The sequence below is a fragment of the Microcaecilia unicolor genome, chromosome 12 (assembly GCF_901765095.1).
Source record: "Microcaecilia unicolor chromosome 12, aMicUni1.1, whole genome shotgun sequence".
Lineage (NCBI taxonomy): Eukaryota > Metazoa > Chordata > Amphibia > Gymnophiona > Siphonopidae > Microcaecilia > Microcaecilia unicolor.
The window spans coordinates 98,600,753-98,621,145 of record NC_044042.1 but is presented as its reverse complement, the minus strand read 5'-3'; the positions used below and the strand labels follow the sequence as shown (position 1 = coordinate 98,621,145).

The following is a 20,393-nucleotide window of genomic DNA, read 5'->3' as shown; positions in this document are numbered from 1 at the left end:
ATTTTAACTAGTAAGAAAGGCCCGTTTCTGAGGCCAATGAAACAGGCGCTAGCAAGGCGCTTTCGTTACCATCCCCCTCCCCTTGTTGCTGGACTTACCCTCCATGCTTGAGGGTGGTCGTGGGCGCCTCGCCGCGCCCCGCAATGTAGAGAGTGGCTGGCTGGCTCCCTCACTGCGTGTGACCTACAGCCTGCCTGTCTCACACTCCCTCTGTTCGTCCTCACGTAGTAGATCGATGTATGCCCCACCCTCGTGTCAAATGTGATGACGTCGAAGGCGCAGCAATGCGATTGGTGAAGTGTCACTGGTCCGCCCTCGACGTCATCATGTTTGACGCGAGGGTGGGGCAAATAGTAATGGGGATAAATTCCAATCTCTGCTGCCTCACAAACCGGAAGTTGCAGCTTCATTAGAACGTTGAGGTAGCGAATTATGTGTGGAAGGGGCGTGGCTGCGGGGGCGGGTCTATCAGTGAGAGTGAGTGGTGCCTGAGTGACAGTGAGTGGTGACAGCCTAAGTGCAGGGCTCCAGTGTTTCCCTGCCACAGAGTGAGCTTCAGAATGTTTGAGGTGAGAATTATTTATATAGATGTGTACTGTTAGCGATGTACAATCTTTGGCAGCTTTCCCAAGCTTGTCTTCATCAAATATTTATCCATGTCTATGCGTTATATACATCTCTGTCTCTCTTTCCTTCAATATAGATCAACTTAACCAAGCACAATTAGGGCTCCTGGCACGTTCTAGGTCGTAGTTCAGCGTGCCTTAACCACCTTTCCTTGCCATAACAGTACCTTTGGAAGTAGAGCAGATTTTACAAACCATTGTATCTCCATATTTACATTGCGTGACCATTCCAGTCTCCCCCGCTGCTTGGTTCATTCATCCCCTGTATTTAATATTTGCCTTACATACTGTTGGGCTTCTGGAACCCTTTCACAAATTTTAGTTCCGGTCTGATGAAATATTTTCAATTTAGCTGGGTACATCAGTGCAAATTTAATTTTGTGTTTCACCAACATCGAGCATCTTGGCGAGAAGGCCTTCCGTTGCGCTGCCACTGTAATCGAGTAGTCTTGGAAGCAGAGGATTTTTTGTTTTTTGTATTTCAGTCCAGCTCCACCCCGGATAGCTTGCATAATTGCCATTTTTTGCGCGAAATTGAGCACCCGGCAGATCACAACTCGGAGCCTGTTTTCATTCTGACGCAGGGGTCCCACTCGGTGAGCTCGTTCTATTAACAGTGGCCCCATATCCGCAGGCAGCTTAAGCTCTTTTACCAGCCAGTCCTCCAGAAATGAGCGTAGGTCCCGATCGCTTAACTCCTCAGGTATCCCCACAAAACGCAAATTATTGCGTCGGGACCTGTTCTCTAGATCCTCAAGTTTTTCGGCCTGTGTTTCTACCAGCTTTGATATTTTTGTGTACTTTTGCTCCATGGCTGATACTTGATCCTCCAGAGCCCCTGTTCGCTGTTGGAATCCTGCCATGTCTTGGCTGAGTTGGGTCATATTGTCTTTTATGCCTTCCAATTTGTTGTCCAGCCCCTGTAGTTTCCTATCCAGTATGCCTTCGAGAGCAGCTGTTACCTCTCCCATTATCTCTGCGGTCCATGCGGAGCTAACCGCTGATCCCGGTGGACTTGCAGGGGCCGCCATTTTGTCTTCCCCAGCTCTGCCTTTGTCTTTATCTTTTCTCAGGGTTTTCACCACCATCGCCAGCCCAAGTCTACGCTCACGGCTTTCCAGCAGTAGGGTAAATTATTCCGGACAGAACGCGATGATCTTTTTCCGTTTTTGTAAGTTTTAGCACGGATGAATGCGGGATTAGGCACGGAGCAGATCTTTTAGCGACCACTCGCGTGCATTGCGTCACGTGACTCCCATTAATGCCAATTTTTTAAAAAGGTTCCAGAGGAGATCCGGAAAATTATAGACCGGTGAGTCTGGCGTCGGTGCCGGGCAAAATGGTAGAGATTATTATTAAGAACAAAATTACAGAGCATATTCAAAAGCATAGATTAATGAGACAAAGTCAACATGGGTTTAATGAAGGGAAATCTTGTCTCACCAATCTACTACATTTCTTTGAAGGGGTGAACAAACATGTGGATAAAGGTGAGCTGGTTGATATTGTGTATCTGGATTTTCAGAAGGCGTTTGACAAAGTACCTCTCCTCAAGTCACTTCACTGGCTTCCGATCAGATACTGCATACAATTCAAGATTCTCCTCCTTACCTACAAATGCACCCGGTCTGCAGCTCCTCACTACCTCTCTAGCCTCATCTCCCCCTATGTTCCCGCCCGTAACCTCCGCTCACAGGACAAATCCCTCCTTTCAGTTCCCTTCTCCACCACTGCCAACTCCAGGCTCCGCTCATTCTGCCTTGCCTCGCCCTATGCCTGGAACAATCTTCCTCAACCCCTACGCCAAGCCCCCTCCCTACCCATCTTCAAATCTCTGCTTAAAACTCACCTCTTCAATGCTGCTTTCGGCATCTAACCTTTCGTGTAATATAGTATGCCCTATCAGACGGACTCTTCACTTGTCTTTTGACTGTACAATTGTCTTTAGATTGTACACCTGTCTTTTAGATTGTAAGCTCCTTGAGCAGGGACTGTCCTTTCATGTTTAAATTGTACAGCGCTGCGTAACCCTAGTAGCGTTTTAGAAATGTCAGTTAGTAGTAGTAGTAGTAAAGACTCCAGAGCAAATTGGAGAGTCATGGGATAGGAGGTAGTGTTCTATTGTGGATTAAAAACTGGTTAAAAGATAGAAAACAGAGAGTAGGGTTAAATGGTCATTATTCTCAATGGAGAAGGGTAGTTAGTGGGGTTCCCCAGGGGTCTGTGGTGGGACCGCTGCTTTTTAACATATTTATAAATGACCTAGAGATGGAAGTAACTAGTGAGGTAATTAAATTTGCTGATGACACAAAGTTATTCAAAGTCATTAAATCGCGAGAGGATTGTGAAAAATTACAAGAGGACCTTATGAGATTGGGAGACTGGGCGTCTAAATGGCTGATGACGTTTAATGTGAGCAAGTGCAAAGTGATGCATGTGGGAAAGAGGAACCCGAATTATAGCTACGTCATGCAAAGTTCCACGTTAGTAGGAGTCACGGACCAAGAAAGGGATCTAGGTGTCGTCGTTGATGATACGTTGAAACCTTCTGCTCAGTGTGCTGCTGTGGCTAAGAAAGCAAATAGAATGTTAGGTATTATTAGGAAAGGAATGGAAAACAAAAATGAGGATGTTATAATGCCTTTGTATCGCTCCGTGTGACCACACCTGGAATATTGTGCTCAATTCTGGTCGCCGTATCTCAAAAAAGATATAGTGGAATTAGAAAAGGTGCAGAGAAGAGCGACGAAAATGATAAAGGGGATGGGATGACTTCCCTATGAGGAAAGGCTAAAGCGGCTAGGGCTCTTCAGCTTGGAGAAAAGGCGGCTGAGGGGAGATATGATAGAGGTCTATAAAATAATGAGTGGAGTTGAACGGGTATATGTGAAGCATCTGTTCACGCTTTCCAAAAATACTAGGACTAGGGGGCATGCGATAAAGCTACAATTATGTAGTAAATTTAAAACGAATCGGAGAAACTTTTTCTTCGCTCAATGTGTAATTAAACTCTGGAATTTGTTCCCAGAGAATGTAGTAAAGGCAGTTAGCTTAGCAGAGTTTAAAAAAAGGTTTGGACGTCTTCATAAAGGAAAAGTCCATAGACTGTTATTAAATGAACTTGGGGAAAATCCACTATTTCTGGGATAAGCAGTATAAAATGTTTTGTACTTTTTTGGGATCTTGCCTGGTATTTGTGATCTGGATTGGCCACTGTTGGAAACAGGATGCTGGGCTTGATGGACCTTTGGTCTTTCCCAGTGTGGCAATACTTATGTACTAAACTAGGTCCTGCAGTTTAAAACTATGAGAAAAGGGTTGTACTCCATGGAAACTAGTTAATAAAGCTTGTCTCTCTCTCTCTCTCTCTCTCCTCCCCCACCCTTACTAAACTGGGTCCTACAGTGCCTGCTAGAGGTTATCTGTTAATGCTGTGGTACAGTTTTAAAAATCTTGCTATTCTTTGGGGTTCTACATGGAATGTTGCCAGGATTTGGGTTTCTTCCAGGTACTTGTGACCTGCCTTGGCCACTGTTTGGAAAACAGGATACTGGGCTAGATGGACCATCTGACCCAGTATGGCTACTCTTATGTTCTTAGTTTCAAAATGGCACTGGAGACAAGAGTGTTAATTGTTGCATCCCTGTATTATTTTCTTTGCTTTTGGGATATTTTCTTTTCTAGATGTAGTCTGCACATACATTTATTCCTGTAGCAGAGTTGGTGTGAAGGTATGCGTGTACTTTACACATGTTCCTGTGCACATCATAACTCCATGCAAACTGTGCCTCCAGGAACACCTGTATAGGGCAGAAAATGTTCAAAGAAGGAGAACGAAATGATAAATGGGATGGGACGACTTCCCTATGAGAAAAGTCTAAAGTGCCTAGGGCTCTTCAGTTTGGAGAAAAGAGGGCTGAGGGGAGATAGATATGATAGAGGTCTATAAAATTATGATTGGAGTGGAACGGGTAGACGTAAATCTCTGGTTTACTCTTTCCAAAAATACTAGGACTAGGGGGTGTGCAATGAAGCTACAAAGTAGTAAATTTAAAACAAATCTGAGAAAATATTTCTTCACTCAACGTGTAATTAAACTCTGGAATTCGTTGCCAGAGAATGTAGTAAAAGCAGTTAGCTTATTGGGGTTTAAAAAAGATTTGGACAGCTTCCTAAAGGAAAATCCATAGACCATTATTAAAATGGACGGGGAAAATCCACTGCTTATTTCTAGAATAAACAGCATAAAATGTATTGTACTTTTTTGGGATCTTGCCAGGTACTTGTGACCTGGCTTGGCCACTGTTGGAAACAGGATACTTCAGTATGGCAATACTTATGTACTTATGACACTTGTATAAGCACACACTGTTATAGAGTGTGTGTGTGTGGGGGGGGGGGGGGGGGGGGGGGGGCAAGGGTGGAGATTTGTGTCAGTTGGAGGTTTTATAAAACAAAACTTCTAGCTGTGCTCTAGAGTCTGGGCTGATCCATCCTGGGCCTAGGGAAGGGGTAGGAGGAGGGAACTGTTAAAGGAAGGTTACTGGAATGTTGTTTTTATCAGGCGTGTGGTTTTGAATGGCTCTTTCATGGACAATAATAACACAAATGTTCTCATAAAAAGGTGAGGGAGGCTGTGTTTTTGTGTATCTTTCAATATTGGGAGGAGATGGGAGATCAGGAAGTCTTATACTTATTTGACTTTTGCAGAGATCAAGGTTGTTGTCTTGATCGTACAATAGTTGAATTGGAATAGACCAAAAATTGTTAGGAGGGAAAGTTCTAGCTAAGGAAGTCTGGGTTGGAAGGGAAGATTTCTATAGTGTAAAAAAAAAAAAATCGAACTGCGAAAATTGTTTACCAATTGTTCTGTTTATTTGTTCAATAAAAATAAAAACCCAGGAACATTTCCAGAAAATTCCCAAGAAAGGTACCTATACCCACTTACCCCTCCCCTCCCCCCCCCAAAATTTACTAAGCTGCGCTAGCGGCTGCTCTGCGCTAATGCTAACACAGCCCATTCACTTTGAATGAGCTGTGTCAGCATCGCCGTGCAGCAGCCGCCAGCGCGACTTAGTAAACAGGGGGGTTAATTTGCAGATACATTTTTAGAGGAAAACTACATACACTTTTGAAAATCCAGAATTGTGACTCTGTTTCTCAGTGCTGCTGAAACCCTCCCCCTTCCCTCCTCCTCTACAGCAGCTACATGTAGATGCAAATTCTTCTACTTGCCCCTGGGGGGGGGGGGGGGGGGGAATTTTTTAAAAGCCCATTTCCACCAGCAATGCACTATTTTGCACCTTGGAAATGCCTATGAAAATTGTCCTCTAAGGGACTAATTGTATTACATTAGTGAAAAATACATGTATACGGAGCCTGACAGATTTTCAAAGCAAAACTATACATGTATTTAGGCTTTGAAAATTACTCACTTTTATACCTGCTCTTTGGGGTGCACAATTTGTCTGAGTTAAAATAAGTATCTGCATTTGAATTTTCAAAAGTATTTGGTCAATACTGAGCCTGCAACAGGCAGTGGTTTGTGAAATGTTGGCTTCCGCAGGCTGTTCTATACCTGGATACTCATGGGCCGATGATCAGAAGCAAATGCAGGTGCTAGAGACTGTTAGTGCCATACTGGCACCTGTGTTTGCTACCGCCCCACGATCAGAGCCCACGAGCGCATGAAACAACGTGTTTGTGGGCTCTGAACGCAACTAGCATGCAAATGCATGCAAAACAGGGCTCTTAGTGCAAGTATCATGCAAATGCATGCTAAATGTATTCCTCCTCGGGTAGCCATCATCAGCGCCTGGAAAACTCCTAATTCCACCCAAACTTTGTTCTGTTTCTGAGTCTGACATCCTGCACGTTGTTTGTGCAGGACATCAGACTCAGAAACAGAACGAAGGAAGAAGATGACCTCGGCTGGCGGGGGTTGGGGTCCCCCGCCAGCAAAGGTAGGCGATGGCGGGTTGGCGGTGGGGGGGGGGGTGACTTGATCATATTTATGTGAATTACAGATTAAATGCCCTAGGGAGCACCTCCTCAAAACTTACGAACAGGCTGGACACACAGTCAGAAAGTTTTATGATAAAGCAGTGGTGTATGCTTGACAGACGCATTTTGATTCTTTTAGGTAAACAATGAGTTCATCTTGCCATCAGAGCGGGCGAGTTTCACCAGCAGAATTCGGGATATCATTCACAGAGTGGAAACTCTGCTTAGGAAAGATTCCCGTGAGGAGAAAGCAGACGATGGAAGACTACAGGACACAGCTCCCCTCAGTACTTCAGTGCCAACCAATATACAGGTAAGAACATTGCAGTGGCCATAGGACCTTATGGCTCACAGACTACTGATTAATAATAGACATTTTATTTGGGGGGGGGGGGGGGTCAATATTAAAAATGATTTAAATGGCCAGGAGAGGCACTTAGGGCCCCTTTTATTAAGGCGTGTAGGCGCCTACGCCAGGGACATAGCCATGAGGGGCCACGGGGGCCTGGGCTCCCACAAATTTCATCCATGCACAGGAGGAAGAGCAGGGGGCAGGCAGCAAACGCGGCCGTGACGGAGACCGGCGCTGAGGAAGACTTCGGCTGGCAGGGTTTGGGGACCCCACCAGCAAAGGTATTTGTTTGTGAGGGGAATCGGCGAGGCGGTGGGGGGGGAGGCATGGAGGCGAGGTGGTGGAGGGGGGCGAGGAGGCAAGGCGAGGTGGTGGGGGGGGAGGCATGGAGGCGAGGTGGTGGAGGGGGGCGAGGAGGCGAGGCGGTGGGGGGGAGGCAAGGCGAGGTGGTGGGGGGGAGGCATGGAGGCGAGGTGGTGGAAGGGGGCGAGGAGGCAAGGCGAGGCGGTGGGGGGGGAGGCATGGAGGCGAGGTGGTGGAGGGGGCGAGGAGGCAAGGCGAGGCGGTGGGGGGGAGGCATGGAGGCGAGGTGGTGGAGGGGGGCGAGGAGGCAAGGCGAGGCGGTGGGGGGGAGGCATGGAGGCGAGGTGGTGGAGGGGGCGAGGAGGCAAGGCGAGGCGGTGGGGGGGAGGCATGGAGGCGAGGTGGTGGAGGGGGGCGAGGAGGCAAGGCGAGGCGGTGGGGGGGGAGGCATGGAGGCGAGGTGGTGGAGGGGGGCGAGGAGGCAAGGCGAGGCGGTGGGGGGGAGGCATGGAGGCGAGGTGGTGGAGGGGGCGAGGAGGCAAGGCGAGGCGGTGGGGGGGGAGGCATGGAGGCGAGGTGGTGGAGGGGGGCGAGGAGGCAAGGCGAGGCGGTGGGGGGGGAGGCATGGAGGCGAGGTGGTGGAGGGGGGCGAGGAGGCAAGGCGAGGTGGTGGGGGGGGAAGCATGGAGGCGAGGTGGTGGAGGGGGGCGAGGAGGGAAGGCGAGGTGGTGGGGGGGGTGCAGCACTGAAATGTGCCCCCAACCTCGGGTTCTGACCCCCTCCCACCGTGAGGTCTGGCTACACCCCTGGCCTACGCATGTTCATAATCCATCCAATTGGAACTGCTGCTTGGCTGCTGTGTGCCGCAGGCGGTAATTCCATGTTTGACGCATGTCCAAAACACGCGATAGAAAATTTCTACCATGTGGCACTTACCCGGTGGTGATTGGAAGTGTACGCGCGCTGACGATTACCGCCCAGTTAACGCGTGAGACCTTACCGCTAAGTCAGTGGGTGGCAGTAAGGTCTCAAGCCAAAAATGGACACGCGCTGGTTTTAATTTTGCCGCATGTCCATTTTTGCCCCCCCCCCCCCCCCAAAGAGGCCTTTTTTTGCAAACACGTTGAAAAATGGACCTGCGCTTGTCTAAAACACACGCCTATACCAGCCAGGGGCGTATCTGACCTTTAGCGGTAGGGGGGGCCAGATCCAAGGTGGGGGGCACATTTTAGCCCCCCCCCCGGCGCCGCTGCTGCCGCCATCATCATCATCGCCTCCCCCCCCCCGGCACCACCGCCACCATCATCGCCGACCCCCCCCCCCCCCCCCGCTCGCCTGCAGGTCGCAAGGCTTCGTTCTGTTTCTGAGAGTCTGACGTCCTGCATGTTGTGTACGTGCAGGACGTCAGACTCAGAAACCAAATGAAGGAAGAAGACTTCGGCTGGTGAGGGTTGGGGTCCCCCGCCAGCAAAGGTAGCAGACGGCGACGGCAGGTTGGCGGTGGGAGGGGGGGCTTGAGAGGGTCATCGGCAGGGGGGTCCAGGGCCAAATCTACGGGGTCCTGGCCCCCGTGGCCCCATAGCAGCTAGGCCCCTGTTTCAAGGTAACGAAGGGTATAGAAATTGTCATGGTTATTAGCCTGATTATATGCAAGTATATCTTATGCATGTTATAAAACCAAACCTGTTTTCTGGTCTCGCTCCTCACTCCCAAGACCAAACTTGAAGCACCCTGCTCCAGTCTTGAGCCTGGTTATTTATTTATTTATTTAATTGTTATGTGGTACAGAAATAAAACCATCATTCCTTTGGCAAATAACTGGCCAGGGAAATGATGAATGCCCTTCATGGAAGGTTCTTCTCATCCAGGCCGAAAACACAAAGGCGGCTGAAGAGACACTGCTGAGATTGTTTGTTTACTTCTGGCTCACAGGGCTTCCTGCTGGCCTTCCAGGCCTGAGAATGCACCAACCTGTTGTTCAGCACCTCCTTCTCTCCCTTTCCTAAACTGTACTGAAAATAACGCAGCATTCAGGACTTCCTGCCAGTAACAGCTGTGTTCTTGCTTTCCAGGCAGATCTGCAGCTGCAGGAATTAGCTCGCTCCTTCTCATCTTCGTCTCTCAGTGGTATGTGCTAATGCAGGATTCAGGGATTTGCCAGTGTCCAGATTTTTGTGATCTCTGGATACGAGAGACAGTTCTGTATTAAAAAAAAAACAAGAAAACTGTTAGCATTATCAAACGGCTGTGTTAATTTTTTCAGGGTACCCTGGTTGTGCCTCACTCAATGCATGGTTTTGTAGTTCTGTCATCCAAAGAAAGGTAGGAACTCCATCTCCCTACATGCAGTGGGGCAAAACCAGGACCGGATGCCTGTCCTTGGTGCTATCATACCTTTTTGTGGGCATGGTGAAATCTAGTCCTCAGGCAACACAGGCAGGTTTGTTTTTCAGGCTGTGCAAATTCACCTGGTTCTGGGATCAAATGCATGCAAATATGTGTCATGCATATTACTAGAGGACAACCCCCCCCCCCCCCCCCCAAGACCTGTTTTTGACACCCAGTGATGGAGTTTGGCTGGAAAACTGTAGAGCCAAAGAAAGAAGACAAAGGGCCTGATATTCATATCGATTTCAGTGGCCAGGAGAAGCTCCTGGCCATTTAAATTGCCTGCCCAGGGCTAACCAGTTGAAATAAGATCCTTACCTTTAAGGAAATCTATAAAAATGCTCTTCTGTAGATTTGTACTTCATGTTTATCAATAGAAATCAAACAAAATAAAACATGGAAAATAAAATAAAATGATACCTCAATGGGCATAACTCAATACATTTCTTGATTAGCTTTCGAAGGTTGCCCTTCTTCGTCAGATCGGAAATAAGCAAATGTGGTAGCTGATAGTATATATAAGTGAAACATCCAAGCATTTCATTGACAGTCTAGCAGGGTGGGGGTGGGCAGGAGGTATGCATGGGGACATCAAAGCATTTCATTGATAGTCTAACAATCCAGAGCTGGAGAAACTGAGGAAAATCATAAGAGATCTACAGCCTCTACTCCAGGAGGATGAATACTGAAAGAGATATTCCCATCCCCACCAGTGCTGGCCACCCAACTTAAAACACAAGCTAATCAGAAGTAAACTCCCAACACAGACTGAAAAGGAAGAGAAGGGCACATTTCCCTGTAATATATCCAGCTGCAAGCTATGCCAAATATAAAGGAATCTTTCACATGCTCATCTTCCAATGTGGTAAATATCATTCAGTGTAAAAAATGTAACAAAGGATGCTATATTAGAGAAACAGGCCAGATGCTTAAGACAAGTTTTAATTTACATAGACATAACATGAAGAAAGCTGGTGCCAGTCAGGTTCCCACCCCTGTGGGCCAGCACTTTACAAGACCAGAACATTGCACCAGTGATTTCACAGTAAGAATCCTGAAAGGTAACTTTAAAACAATACAGGAACGTAAGACCTTTGAAGTCAGAATGATTGAATATTTTGACACCCAACAGACAGGACTTAACAAGGATCTGGGTTTTCTAGCCCATTATAAACCATAAAGTTGTATTTCTCTGTTTATCACCCTCCTCTCAACTACCCACACCCATCCTGTTAGACTATCAGTGAAATACTTCATGTTTAAAATTAACAGTTGACATTGTGAATTTTTGTACATGTCACAATACATTGTAATATGCTGAGTTGATTTCTCAACTTTTTTTAATGTGATCCGCTTAGAACTATTAGTGATATTAGTGGAATACAAGAAAACCAATGTAATGTAACCGGGCATTTTCAGCGGTACTTAACCAGGCAGTGCCACTGAGAATGCCAGGTTAAACTAACAAACAGCTGATGTGAGTCAGCTCCAGTACACCACTGGGTATAACACTGGCGGTGGTCAGGAAGACGCCAATTGACTGAATATCAAGCTCAAGTTCTTAGGTTGGTCCAATGAAAGTCGTTACAGTTTGCAGAGAACCCAGTGGCTATTGTCAGAAAATCCTGGGATTGGAAGTGATGTCACTTATGGGCAAAGATGAAAGTTGAAGTTTTTCTGGGTCTGTCTGGGTCAAAATCTCCAAAAACAGCTGCTGCCGGTGGTGGATGGCTTCGGCCTGCTCAACTACAGACATGTCAGCCTATGGAGAAGATAAGATCTCAATTTAAAAAAACTCTTTTTAAAGCTTTTGAAACAAGAGAATCATAGTTCATTGAACTGTCCCTTGTCAGTTTACTTGGACAGAGAGATAATGGTGGATAGGATTTATATCCTATCCACCAGTTTTCTTGAACTACATGAAATGCGGACCCGAGGCAGCATGGCTTCACTAGTGGCAGGTCGTGTCAGACGAATCTGACTGTCTTCTTCGACTGGGTGACCAAACAGTTGGATGTGGGAGGGGTGCTTGATGTGGTATACTTGGATTTCAGCAAAGCCTTTGACATGGTTCTGTACAGGCGACTGATAAATAAATTGAGTGCCCTCAATGTGGGACCTAGAGTAGTAGATTGGGTTAAAAATTGCTTGAATGGTAGGAGACAGAGGGTGGTGGTAAATGGAGCTTGCTCTGAAGAAAAGGATGTTGTCAATGGAGTACTGCAGGGATCGGTCCTGGGGCCGGCTCTTTTTAACGTCTTTGTGAGCGATATTGCGGAAGGGCTGTCTGGTAAGGTTTGTCTCTTTGCGGATGATACTAAACTCTGCAACAGGGTGGACACCCTGTAGGGTGTGAATGACATAAAGAGGGACCTAGCAAAGCTGGAGGAATGGACCGATATTTGGCAACTAAGGTTTAATCCCAAAAAATGCAGGGTCATGCACTTGGGTCACAAAAATCCGAGGGAACGGTACAGTATAGGGGGTGAAGTGCTTCAGTGTGCAAAGGAAGAGCGGGACTTGGGGTGATTGTATCTGATGACCTTAAAGCTTTCTAACAGGTAGAAAAAGCGACGGCCAAAGCCAGAAGGATGCTTGGGTGCATAAAGAGGAGATGATAGTGCTGTTGTATAAGTCTCTGGTGAGGCCTCATTTGGAGTACTGCTTGCAGTTCTGGAGACTGCACCTATGGAAAGATATAAACAGGATGAAATCGGTCCAGAGGGCGGCTACGAAATTAGTAAGCAGTCTTGAATGCAAAACTTATAGAGACAAGCTTATGAACCTCAACATGTATACGCTGGAAGAGAGGAGGGAGAGAGGAGACATGATAGAAACGTTTAAATATCTCAAGGGCATTTATGTACAGGAAGAGAGCCTTTTTCAAATGAAGGAGAGCTCTGGAATGAGGGGGCATATGACTGTCAAGTCTCTCGAGACTTGTATAGCTGTTTCTTAAGAGTTATCTAGCTATAAGTCTCAATATCTTGAAGTATAAACCCCTAGCACATCAACACACCTAAATCTCTTGTTCTTTTCTGAAGTTCCTTTATTGAATAACATAGATGATTACTCACAGTTAGATGTTCATAAGCACAAAGGAACCCTGTAGTTTCATGAGCTGTATCAGTGGAGAGAAGGTAGAAGCTTAAGTGGGATCAGCTCATTGCAGACATAAGAAAAGTAGTTCCACAGATAGAGGCAGCTCGGAGTTAGGTGTTTGGGAGTGCAGTACCCTCTTCTAGGAAAGTATTTTCGGGGTGAAAAGACTAGTGCTTTTCCAGAGCTACAACAGGATAATTGCTTTGTCCTGGAGCAAAATGGATACTGTCCTCATGGACGGGGGAGGGGGGGCGGAGCCAGAAGCTCATACAGACTCAGAGAAGAAGGCCAATAGGGACAAAGCCTGTCCTCGAGTGGCAAGGGTGGCTCTAGGGGGCAGCCCCTGATTGGAGGAAAAGGTCATACCTGGCTGACCTCTCAGGACAGAGGTAGTAAGAATGGCCAGGAAGTGCTGGCACATAAACAAAGAAGCCAAGCTTTGAGACAGAGGAGTGATCTAAGCAGCATCACAACCAGTAGTAACAGATCTTATACAGACAGGCAAGTGGAGTTGCGTTGTCTGTGAACTACATTACACACAATGCATTGCTCACACACATATCTTAGCAGTGAAGACTGCAGCAGTCAAGATCTTTAGGAGTAAGAATAGCAGTGAAGGCATTAACACATTTTAGGGTCACACTACAACTAGTGCCAGGCTGTCAGGGGACAGAACATTGACAAAGTTAAGAGGGAATAGGCTTAGGAGTAACCTAAGGAAGTATTATTTCACAGAAAGGGTGGTGGAGGCGTGGAATGGCCTCCCGGTGGAGGTGGTGGAGTCGAGGACTGTTCCAGAATTTAAAAAGGCATGGGATAAGCATGTGGGATCGCTTAGGAACAGGAAGTATTAGGGGTTACAGAGGATGGGCAGACTGGTCATGTGGCCTTTATCTGCCGTCATGTTTCTATGTTTCTATCTATATCACTCATTGCTCAGTGATGGCAATATACTGTAAAATGTAAGTGTGAATATGGCTTTCCTTTTAATGCAACAAGAAAGCTACACTCAGGGAAATAATCTGCAGTCTGCATAGTTGTAAGATCTGAGCAACTTATTAAAGGAGATGCAATATCATTATCTTGGCTCTTGCATATACTGCATGTCCAGTGCCTGACTGTTGTGTTTCACTCTGTCCTTCATAGACTTAACATGCACCAGTCCAAGTTCCAGTCAGGGTCTCCTGTCCCCTCTGCAGCTCTCCCACACCAGCTCTGTCTCTGAGAACGAAGTCTTCATCAGTGACTCCTCGCCACTGCTGCAGCCTTTTGGGTCTCAGCCCCACTTTCCAGTGATGTCATCAGGTAATGTACCAGCCGTGTTGTTGTTAAATGCTATCAAGATGGTGTCACTTGCCCCCCCCCCCCCCAATATTCAAAAGCATTTAACGGGCCACGGATCGGCACCTGGCTGGTTAAATGCCCCATAACTGGCTATCCACAAATTTTAAGCAGGACATGGCCGACCATGATCCACTGAAAATTCGCGATTAGCAGATAGCTGGTTATATTGTGCGATATAACTGGCTATCCGCCAATTCTCAGCATGTTTGGCGCCCATATTTGGCCACATGAATACCAGGTCTATCTTTTGGATGGTTCAGACTTAATCAGCCAGTGCTGAAGAATATTGGCTTGACTGGACAAGTTTGAACCGGCCCAAAATAAACTGGATATTCAATGCCAGTCACCGGAGATGGCCCAGCATTGAATATACAGGCTCAGTGCTGACTGTGAGAGTTAGCCAGATTAACTCCCACGGTCTGAATATCGGGCCCTTGGTGACCTAACAGACTAGGCCTCTCCAATAAGATCAGTCACCAACTGCTTCCTGTAGTTGATACACAAGCAGTTTTCTGTCTCTTTTTTGCTGTCTCCTTTTTAATTTCCCAGCTATGATTGTTTTCTTGCCCAAAGAATGCCAATTTCTGTTTTAACATAATGGCCTTCAAGGGAACGAGAGGGCTTTATGTGGCCTAGAACTGATTAAGTTTCTCCCTTTGCTGTCTGGGGATTCTTGAGCAGTCTTCTTCAACATTTCTTTTCAGATGCTGTCCCTTCCTTCCTTCCTTTCTTTTGGAGTATTCAAAAACAATTGATTTTACTATGTCATTTATAGACTCCCAGTCTGAAGCAGGGCTAGCCCAAGGTATCTGACTCCCTAGGCAAGTCTTTGGCTGCCCTTCAAGCCCCTCCCCCCCATACCCAACATGATGCTTACACTCACCAAGTCACAGTTGCTGAAGATAAATATATGCAGTATATCCTGCAGACTGTCCCACTATCAGTAGAACATATGTCCTTGCCAGTGCAAGATTTCCTTTTTGGAATGTAATCCAGCTTCCATGGTGTTAACCAATTTGGCAGTCTGGTACACATGTTGATACTACCACATATTGACTATTGCAACATCCTATTCCTGGGAATAAAGGCCCCAATATCTAAGGAAATTGCAACTAATACAAAATACAGCAGCAAGACTAATTTTCAAACTGAGCAGATACCAAACTGCATTGGTTCCCTGTCGACGAAAGGATCACATTCAAAGCCGCCTACATACTCCATCTAATGTTGTACGGAGCCACCTCCTGCTTGCTGACTGAAACCTCATCGTTATGTCTAACACAATCAAAAAGATTGAAAGATCAACTGTTCCTATCTGCCATATCGGGGGGAGGTGGGGCTGTTGGTTGGGAGGCGGGGGGCTAGTGCTGGGCAAGACTTCTGTGGTCTGTGCCCTGAAAATGGCAGATACAAATCAAGGTAAGGTATACACAAAAAGTAACACATATGAGTTTATCCTGTTGGGCAGATTGGATGGGACCGTGCAGGCCTTTTTCTGCCGTCATCTACTATGTTATATCTCACAAGGGGACAAGATTTCGTTAGACCTTCAACTTGATTAACCACCTTCCCCATTCATGATAACTACACTGACTACTTAGTTTGTAACCTTTAGATTGTAAGCTCTCTTGAGCAGGGACTGTCCTTCCCCATGTTTAAACTTGTACAGCGCTGCGTAACCCTGGCAGCACTATAGAAATGCTAAGTAGTAGTAGTAGTACTAATCTTCCCAGTGGTCTGCATCTCACTGTATGGAACTCCCTTCCTATCATAGTCAGGACAGAAAAGATTGGACCTGCATTGGCCACTGTTGGAAACAGGATGCTGGGCTTGATGGACCTTTGGTTTGTCCCAGTCTGGCAATACTTATGTACTTATGAACTACATTAGCTTTAGGAAAAGGCTAAAAATCCATATCTAAAAGCCCAAAACACAGCAGCCACACTCATATTTGGTAAAACAAAATACGAAAGTGCCAAACCCCTAAGAGAAAAGTTACACTGGCTTCCACTCAAAGAACGTATTACGTACAAAGTCTGCACTCTGGTTTATAAAATCATTCATGGAGATGCCCCGGCCTACATGTCAGACCTCATTGACCTGCCACCCAGGAACGCTAAAAGATCATGTACATTCCTGAATCTTCACTTCCCCAACTGTAAAGAACTAAAATACAGATTTACACATGGGTCCAGCTTTTCCTACATGAGCACGCAGTTGTGGAATGCATTGCCACGTGACGTGAAAACAATGTGCGACCAAATCAACTTTCGGAAATCACTGGACTTATCTCTTCAACAAAGCATAGCACAATGATCCATCATAGGAACTGTAACGCATCACCATTTACCTGATATTCCGAACATAATCTTTCTGTACTTGATTGCTTAATTCTATTATGTCAAACATGTTCTTTATGTAATACCAACTGTATCTTTTTACTCTGGAATGGCGATTGCCATGACGGAACATTGTAAGCCACATTGAGCCTGCAAATAGGTGGGAAAATGTGGGATACAAATGCAATAAATAAATAAATATCTTCCCAATCACCACTTAGTATCACACACCCACACACTGCTCCATCTAGATCGAAACCATACGTTGCAAGATCCTGATTTCGTTCTCACTCCCTCACAAGCAATCCCATCTTGATGTACCACATTAACCTCTATAATTGATGTAAACCCGAACTATAGCTACACGATGCAAGGTTCCGCATTAGGAGTCACCGGCCAGGAAAAGGATCTAGGAGTCATCGTTGACGATACTTTGAAACCTACTGCTCAGTGTGCGGCAGCAAAGAAAGCAAATAGAATGTTAGGTATTAATAGGAAAGGAATGGAAAATAAAAACGAGGATGTTATAATGCCTTTGTATTGCTCCATGGTGTGACCACACCTTGAATACTGTGTGCAATTCTAGTCACCGCATCTCAAAAAAGATATAATGGAATTAGAAAAGGTACAGAGAAGAGCGATGAAAATGATAAAAAGGATGGGACGACTTCCCTATGAGGAAAGGCTGAAACTCCTTGGGCTGTTCAGCTTGGAGAAAAGACGGCTGAGGGGAGATATGATAGAAGTATATAAAACTAGTAAAAAAAGGCCCGTTTCTGGAGCCAATGAAACAGGCGCTAGCAAGGCTTTCCTATGCCCCCCCCCACCCCCACCCGTCGTCGATGTGGGTGAATTGCTCCACCTCCGCCCTCAACGTCATAACGTTTGACGCGAGGGCGGGGCCCCAAGGCTGTGATTTTCTTGGCTTCAGAGCTTCGAACTTACGAACCTTGGCTTCAGTGACGTCATCCGACAATAGAACGTTGAGGGTGAGTTTTATATATATAGATACTGAATGGAGTGGAACGGGTAGACGTGAATTGCTTTACTCTTTCCAATAATACTAGGACTAGGGGGCATGTGATGAAGCTACAAAATAGTAAATTTAAAACGAATCGGAGAAAATATTTCTTCACTCAACATTTAATTAACTCTGGAATTCATTGCCAGAGAATGTGGTAGAAGCAGTTAGCTTAGCGAGGTTTAAAAAAGGTTTGGATAGCTTCCTAAAAGAAAAGTCCATAAGCCATTATTTAAATGGACTTGGGAAAATCCACTGCTTATTTCTAGAATAAGCAGCATAAAATGTATTGCACTGTTTTGGGATCTTGCCAGGTATTGTGACCTGGTTTGGCCACTGTTGGAAACAGGATGCTGGGCTTGATGGACCTTCGGTCTGTCCCAGTATAGCAACACTTATGTACTTAACCCTGGAAAGGGGATTTCAGCGGTATACAAGTCCTAATTTGATTTGATCTGCCCTTCCTATCCTTCCCTCTTCCAGAATCTCTTTCTTTCTCTAACCCCACCTCCACCTTGTAGTTTCTAGTATCGGCCCTTCCCTACCCCCTACTCCCCCCCCCACCCAGCCCATGGTGTTTGGCTACTCAACCCCACCCCCCACCCCTGAGGTGTTCAGCATTTCACTTCTTCCTCCTCCCACTGAGATGTTCCACATCTCACTCATACCCTCCCCTCCCCCTCTTTTGAGGTGTTCAGCATCTCACTCAGCATCTTGATTAACACTGGGCCATCCCAGTGCTTTTTTGCTTTGTTATTTGCATTGGACTTGTAAGGTAAATGCGTAATATAAATCCTGGAATTAGAATTATCTTCTTGAAGTTCAATATCAGTCTGTATGATATTGAGTAGCTGCTCCAAAGAATTGTGCATGGTGGGTGGTGGAAAAGATTGGTGCTACACATGATTCTATAAAGGGCAAGCACGCATTATAGAATCACGCTTGGCGCCCTATCTTTGGGTGCCAGACTTACGCCTGCTGAACCTGGTATGAATGCTGGTGCCTAAGTTGGGCACACTGACCCATTGATCAGTAACGATGGGTACAACTTTTCCGAAACACCTCTGACATCCCCACTGTTGGATTTGGGCGTCCAGAGTTATAGAATAATTCACAGCCAGATGCACAAGCAAATCCCGATTGGTGACAGCATCAATAATTAGCATCCAGTTAATTGATGGGTTAACAACTCGATATCTTGTAAGCAAGTCCATATTTGGGTGCCATATATAGAATCCTGGGGGTAGGGGGTATTGGACACTTGAGCAGAAACACCACCTTAAAACTTGTGAATGGCAAAACTTAGTCAAAGCATCAGTTCTTGTTCATTTTCCATTCTCCACATCTTGCTCAGTAAGGGATTTTGTAGAAACAGGGGTTGGCTTAACCACTGGACCAGGTGATGCTCTGGCCCAGGGTGCCAGTGATTTAAGGGTGCCAAAATACCCAGCCTCTGACCTCAGCTGGTCTACAGGTTGTCTTTCCTCCCCCTCCCTTCACTGGACCATGGGGGAGTGGATAAATGGGATGGAACTCCTCTTGTTCACTTGTTTATTAGATTGTAAGCTCTTTGAGCAGGGACTGTCTCTCTTTGTTAAATTGTACAGCGCTGCATAACCCTAGTAGCGCTCTAGAAATGTTAAGTAGTAGTAAGTAGTTGTATGAGGAAAGGCTAAAGAGGTTAGGGCTCTTCAGCTTGGAAAAGAGACAGATGACGGGAGATATGATTGAGGTCTACAAAATCTAGAGTGGTGTAGAATGAGTAGAAGTAAATTTGTCTTTTACTCATTCCAAAAGTACAAAGACTAGGGGACACATGAGGACGTTACATGGAAATACTTCTAAAACAAATAGGAGTAAATATTTTTTTCACTCAATAAATAGTTAAGCTCTGGAACTCATTGCCGGAGGAAGTAGTAACAGCGGTTTATTTTATTTATTTGTTGCATTTGTACCCCACATTTTCCCACCTATTTGCAGGCTCAATGTGGCTTACATAGTACTGTCAGAGGTGTTTGCCTAGTCGGCTAATAACAGATACAAGGTTATATAGTGATCGTATGAGGTATAAGTGGAGGGTCGGACGGGATGAAGATTGCGTGCTGTCCATTACGACTATAGTCTTGCTATGTTGCTGGGTGAAGATGTGTACGTGGGGTCGTTAGGGTTAGCCGTTTTGAAGAGGTTGATTTTTAGTGATTTTAGTGATTTAGCGTATCTGTGTTTCAAAAAGGTTTGGACAAATTCCCGGAGGAAAAGTCCAGTTTTTGAGACAGACATGGGAAGCAACTGCTTGCCCTGGGATTTGTAGTTTGGAATGTTGCCATGATTTGGGTTTCTGCCAGGTACTTGTGACCTGGCTTGGTCACTGTTTGGAAAACAGGATACTGGGCTAGATGGAACATTGGTCTGAGCCAGTATGGCTACTCTTATGTTCTTATGAGTGAAAGAGGTGAGTGAGCAGTGCCAGACCCGCAGGAAGGTGGACAGAGGAAAGGGAAAGTGAGACTGGATTGGGGGGGGAATGGGGCAGATGCTGGCCCAGGAAAGGGAGAGATGCTGAACCTGCAGGAGGAGGGTGGGGATGCTGGAAGCAATGCAATGAGGAGGGGAGCACTGCCAAAGCAATTTAGCCCAGGGCACCACTATCCCTTGAGCCCAGGGCCACCGAGAGACACAGCCGGGCCCAGGGCAAGATCACCCCTCCCACCTAGACTGCTGTTGTCCTGCCCTCCTCCCCATTTGGGCCGCCGCCCCCACCCCTTACCTTCCTTGGTCTGTCGAAGGGAGGTTGGATGAAAAGCTCCGTGGTCTGTCATCTGCTTCTGTGTGCCGGGACCCAGATGATTATATTAACGCGATAACATGGGTCACCCAGGTTATTGCGTTAATATAATCATCTGGGTCCCGGCACG

At 46.2% G+C, this 20,393-nt stretch overlaps 1 protein-coding gene across 1 annotated transcript in view; it reads left to right on the top strand.

The window, feature by feature from the left end:
• Positions 1-20,393, top strand: part of WNK4 (WNK lysine deficient protein kinase 4) — a 443,184-nt gene that overhangs the window by 370,334 nt on the left and 52,457 nt on the right. The window contains exons 13-15 of the mRNA XM_030220935.1: positions 6,769-6,942; positions 9,357-9,411; positions 13,921-14,079. Of these exons, the coding sequence (XP_030076795.1) occupies positions 6,769-6,942; positions 9,357-9,411; positions 13,921-14,079 (388 nt within the window). The remainder of the gene's footprint in view (positions 1-6,768; positions 6,943-9,356; positions 9,412-13,920; positions 14,080-20,393) is intronic.